Source organism: Rhinopithecus bieti, unplaced genomic scaffold (genome assembly GCF_001698545.2).
Source record: "Rhinopithecus bieti isolate Rb0 unplaced genomic scaffold, ASM169854v2 scaffold_4658, whole genome shotgun sequence".
NCBI lineage: Eukaryota > Metazoa > Chordata > Mammalia > Primates > Cercopithecidae > Rhinopithecus > Rhinopithecus bieti.
In genome coordinates this window covers 908486-914485 of record NW_016804523.1, presented here as the reverse complement: position 1 = coordinate 914485, position 6000 = coordinate 908486, and the positions used below count along the sequence as shown (strand labels likewise).

The 6000-nt window shown below is 40.8% G+C and overlaps 1 protein-coding gene across 1 annotated transcript in view; it reads right to left on the bottom strand.

Annotated features, from left to right (window-relative positions):
* The window catches only part of PAK5 (p21 (RAC1) activated kinase 5), a 312766-nt gene that overhangs the window by 18572 nt on the left and 288194 nt on the right, over window positions 1-6000 (bottom strand). The window contains exon 7 of the mRNA XM_017868889.1: window positions 485-611. Within this exon, the coding sequence (XP_017724378.1) occupies window positions 485-611 (127 nt within the window). The remainder of the gene's footprint in view (window positions 1-484; window positions 612-6000) is intronic.

Below are 6000 nucleotides of genomic sequence, written 5' to 3'. Positions count from 1 at the left end.
TGCACTAATTCTCATACACTATTCCTTATGATTTTTCTATACCTGCCTACGCTTTTGTAAACTGTTCTTTATTACACCATCCTCAAATTACCCAAGTGGAGTTGATCATCTGTTACCTGCAGGTGCTCTGGAAGGTACTGTGGACACATGTATTCATGTGAATAGGCTGGATGCACCCCTAGAAGAGTCAGCTCTTCTCCTCCAACAAAAACGGATGTGGCAGAAAGGAAAAGAAATAGCCATAGTTTCCATTACTTCCTATACTCATTGTTAAGGAGGCAAATTATCCATCAAAGTCAGGCAATTCTGACTAACAAGGTGACCCAGAGGAAGGGATGGTAATTTCTTTTTTGTAAGCCTTCTGGGAAGAGAAGTGGGTGACTTGTGACTCAGAAAATTAGAGTTATAAAATTGTTTCTAAAAAATTATGCCCATGACAGAGTGACAAGAAAAACTATGAAGGGGCCAAACATGAACATCTTACCCGGCCATCACTTGTCAGGAGGATGGAGTCACTTTTTATGTCCCTGTGAATCACTCCTTGGTTATGAAGGTAGGAGAGAGCTCTCAGAACTGACAGGCAGACAGTAGCTATCTGTTCTTCATTCATTCTGGAAAGGAAATAACATTTAAGGAACAAGACAGATTTAAGAACATCTTTGAAATGCTCAAGAGAGGCAGCTCCCTTGTGCTTTAGTGAAACAGTCCACGTGCTCCAACTCATATCTGAAAAATCTGCAGACAAGGGAAGGAAGTCTTTGGGATCTGACTCCCAGAACAAAGGCACTTGGCACCGAGAATATGACAGGGACCAAATATAAGTGAAAGGAAAGAAACCACTATTTGTCAGCTTTTTGCTCAATCATGCAAATGCACTTCCAGGAACTTTATTTATTTATTTATTTATTATTTATTTATTTATTTATTTATTCATTTATTCATTCTTTGAGATGGAGTCTCGCTCTGTCACCCAGGCTGGAGTGCAGTCTTCCTTTCTGACTTTCTTTTTTTTTTTTTTTTGAGATGGTGTCTTGCTCTGTAGCCCAGACTAGAGTGCAGTGGCACGATCTCAGCTCACTGCAACTTCTGCCTCCTGGGCCCAAGAGATTCTCCTGCCTCAGTCTCCCAAGTAGCTGGGATTACAGGTGCCCACCATCATGCCCGGCTAATTTTTGTATTTTTAGTAGATGAGGTTTTGTATTTTTAGAGATGTGGTTTCATCATGTTGGCCAGCCTGGTCTTGAACTACTCCTGACCTCAGGTGATCTGCCTGCCTTAGCCTCCCAAAGTGCTAGGATTACAGACAGGAGCCACCGTGCCAGGCCCCATGAACTCTTAACAGATAATTCCATAGGCATGAACAAGCCTCCAGGTCCCACAGAGACAACACATTGAATAGGTGGACGAAGGTTTCAGGTGTGGCTGTTAAATGATCATGAGCAAATCCTTTAACTTCCTTGGGCCTCATTTTCTTCATCTTAGAAATGGGGAGAGCTACAGTTTTCAAGGCTGAGCTCAGGCAGAGTGGTCTTTGCATCTCTAATCCTCCCTCTGGGACCTACTCTACTTCCCATTCACCCTCTCTCTTCTTCCCCCAAGGAGCTAGAGGTTTTTGTCGCTTCAGGTCCCTTCTCTCAAAAGGAAATTGGACCTAGGAAGTTACTAATAACTAAGTGTGAATGGATAGTATTTTAATAAATGGACCATGGGAATGAGAAAGGAAGTGAAGTATTGGTTATGGCCTCCTATATCTCATCACTGCACTCCTGTGGAGAAAGTATTTCCTTCTCCACAGTTTTAGAGGGGGAGGGGGAGGTCAGGTAACTGCCCAAGGTTGCACAGCTAAGAAATGGCCAGGTCACTATTCAAACCCCACCTCTTTTTTAGTCCAGAACCCATGCTTTCCCACTTTCCCATTTTCTCACACTGCCCTCACCACTCGAATGAATGGATTTTCCTAATGACTGAAATAGTTCAGCCACTGAGGAATCTAAGTGAGAATTATTTGGATGGCACAGGTTGTTCAGTGCCCTCAAAATGATTCATTTAGGCAGCTGCCTAACTCATCTATGTGCAAAACTTCTTCCCTATTCCATGTTAAATAGTAAAAGTAAAAGAGGTCCTAAAGCAAACTATCACGCAAACAGAGGAGACTGCCAGGACATACAGAGGATATAAATGACCGGAGCCCAAATTTAAGGACAACCTTGTAAAACTCCAGTAACCCCAGGTAAATCTAAGGTCAGCAGAATAAGGAAATGAATGGCTTTGAATTTTCATTTCAGTCTAGTTGATGCTAGAAAATCCTGATGGGATTCAAAAGTAAGGTATAAAGAGGTAGCCAATTAGGAGAATATCAAAGGTATAAAGTTGATGAGTATGAAGAAACACACCCTTCCCTTCAAGGAGGATTTGGCCAGGTGCAGTGGCTCATGCCTGCAATCCTAGCACTTTGGGAGGCTGAGGTGGGAGGACTGCCTGAGGTCAGGAGTTCAAGAGCAGCCTGGCCAACATGACGAAATCCTGTCTCTACTAAATATACAAAAAATTAGCTGGGCATGGTGGCCCGTGCTTGTAATCCCAGCTACTTGGGAGGTTGAAATATGAGAATTGCTTGAACCTGGGAGGTGGAGGTTGCGGTGAGCCGAGAGTGCGCCACTGCATTCCAGCATGGGTGATAGAGTGAGGTTCTGTTTCAAAAAAAAAAAAAGAGGATTCCACAGCACTAGTCTCATATGAAGGCAGATGAGAAGAAATGTTCTTGCCTGAAACAGAGGAAACTGACAACTTCTGTGTTCTGTGGTATGTTAGTCATTATCCTGAGTGGTTTTCACATGACCATTTTCACATGTGGAAAAACACATTCCTCAGAGGTTTAGCGTATCTGCAGCAGGGACAAGCTCACATATACCTTCAAATTAATTCAGAACCAAGAACCACCATCTTTAATAAAATTATTTTCTCTTGAATTCCATGAAATTTGAGTTACCTGAAGCAAGTATAAAGATTGTTTACAGGTCGACTATACCAAAAATTACTTGAATCTAACCCCTAGTCACTAACAGAAATATCCCATTTGACTGGAACATGTGACAAATACTTCCTAATCCAATGCCTTTGAAATTAACATGGCCAACTGGAGAATGGCTGGTGTATTTCTACTTCTATTTCTTTTGTATAGAAAAAAAGCTTGGCATGGAATAAAAATGCTTCAGTTCTAGAGTAACTTCAAATTCTAATCTTGGCTGTATCAGTTATTAAATGTGTGGTCTTGAGAAGGATACCTTTAAAAATTTTGAGATAGAGCCTTGCTCTGTTGTCCAGGCAGGAGTGTAATGGTGCAATCATAGCTCACTGCAGCCTTGAACTTCTGGGCTCAAGTGATCCTCCCGTCTTAGCCTCTTGAGTAGCTAGGACTACAGGGACATGCCACCACACCCAGCTAATTTTTAAAATTTTTTAATAGAGACAAGGTCTCGCAAAGTTGCTCAGGCTAGTCTCGAACTCCTGCCCTCAAGTGATCCTCCTGCCTTGGTCTCCCAAAATATTGAGATTACAGGCATCAGCCACTATGCCTGGCCAAGAATATTTTTCCTCTTTGAGTTGTAGCTTCATCACCTGGCACACAGGTACATCAGCATCTGCCTCATAGAAATATGTGACGGTTACATGATAAATATATAAAGAGCTGGATGGTGCTTGGCACTTTCGTTTCCCTTCTGGAAGCCTCTGTTTCCTGGAAGTTAGAAGGATCTTACTTAACAAGATGTTAGGTTAGTGCTAACACTTCAGTATGTATAAGAAACACCTGAGCATCTGGCTAGAGCATGGATTCTCATTTAGTTGGTCTGGGGTAGGACCTGAGATTCTGCTTTTCTAACAAGCTCCCAGGTCCTCAGACAGCACTTGGAGTTGCAAGGGGTTACATGTTTTATCAGCCCATCAATAAATCATTCATTAAATCAGTTATTCAGTATCTACTATGAGAAACTCTCTGAATTATCAGTTTAAGATTTCAAATACCTGCCAGGCGCAGAGGTTTATGCCTGTAATCCCAGCACTTTGGAAGGCTGAGGCGGGTGGATCACGAGGTCAGGAAATCGAGACCATCCTGGCTAACACAGTGAAACCCGTCTCTACTAAAAATACAAAAAATTAGCTGGGCGTGGTGGCAGGCGCCTGTAGTCCCAGCTACTCGGGAGGCTGAGGCAGGAGAATGGCGTGAACCTGGGAGGCGGAGCTTGCAGTGAGCTGAGATCCGGCCACTGCACTCCAGCCTGAGCGACAGAGCAAGACTCCCTCTCAAAAAAAAAAAAAAAAAGGGTTTCAAATACCAAATATTCGTGGTGTTCCTTGACACACAATTAATTTTTTGTCTCTGGAGTTAGTGGGTCTTTAAAAGGGAAATTAGTTGACAATCCTGGATGAGAAAAGACATACTCTCTTGAGTGGTTTCCACCGATACAAAATAAGAATGGAAAGGAACCTTGACAAAGGTAGAGCTGTACACCTGAGTGGCTATATGAAGCTCCGGAAGGCAAGAAATAAGCTTCTCCCCTGAACATATTTTTATTTTTTGCTTTATATGCGAATCAGATTTGCCTTAGGCTTAGATCTTTCCAGTATATTTGTTTCTCCCAATTAAGATGATCTTACGTGTTTTTTTGTTGGGCATGTCTTATTGCTACACCAACAAGAGTCTGCCAGCTGAATTGTTGGTGATAAATGTTCAGTGTCTTCACTCACAACACTTTATTTTGAGACGGCCTACTCCAGACTGAGAACTGTAGAGTCACGAAACATCTCATTTTAGTGGAGAAAAAGCAGCATGTTCTATCCCTCACAGAGTTTCCCGGTACTTTCTTGTTATCTTGCTTTCCACCTATTATATACCTGGATCCACTTTTGATTCAGGCGCCATTTCAGTAACAGCAGCCAACACTCAATACCTCTTCCTCATGACAACCCTTTCTTAACCTTTTGGCATTTTATTTACCATCAAAACCAAAGTTAAAGTTTCCCAAATGTAACATGCTATTTTGTATGTCTATTCCACAGAACCTTGCTTCTCCAAGTATGGTCCATGAACCAGCAGCATTGCCATTGCCTGGAAGTTTGCCATAAATGCAGAGTCTTACACCCCTCTCTATTGAGTCAGGATATGCCTTTTGATAAGATCCACAGTGATTTATGTGGACACCAAAATTGAAGAGGCACTGTCCTAGCACATATTCTTTCCACTGTCTTCAATGCCCTTTTCCTCCTACTTGCCTTCTTAGTAAACTCGTATTCGTCTCTCAAAATCCATCTCAGAGGTCACCTTATATTAAATAGGAATATTTCTTGACTCCTTCTGATAGAAACATTTAGGTATCCTTCTACGCTATATATATATAAATATATACACACACACACATATATATACATATATATATATGAGAAATACATTGTAATACCTGTGCAGAATTAGGAAGAGAGATATATATACACACACACATATATATGTATATACACACACATATATATGTGTATATATACATATATACACATACATATATATGTATGCATATATATACATATGTGTGTGTGTATATATGTGTGTGTATATATATGCATATATATACATATATATGTATTTCTCATCAATATACATCAATAGAGGTCAATATACATCAATATAGATCAATATACATCAAAATACATCAATATAGGTATTATAATGTATTTCTCATCAGTGATGTCCCTGAGGGGATATATCTGAGGCATATACATTTGTATCTTCTGCATCTCTAGCACTTACAAAAGAGCCTGACACATAAAAGGTGCTCAATATATACTTAATGAAATGGCTGGAACTGGCACATTGGGGAGGTGCTGAAGCAATAGGCTGGTAATTAACCATTGTTACTTGCAAGAATATTTTAAAACAGAATTGAAGAATTTCTGTGTGCCATGTCGATTCATTATTTTGATACAAAACTTCAAGTGATCCTCTCCCTG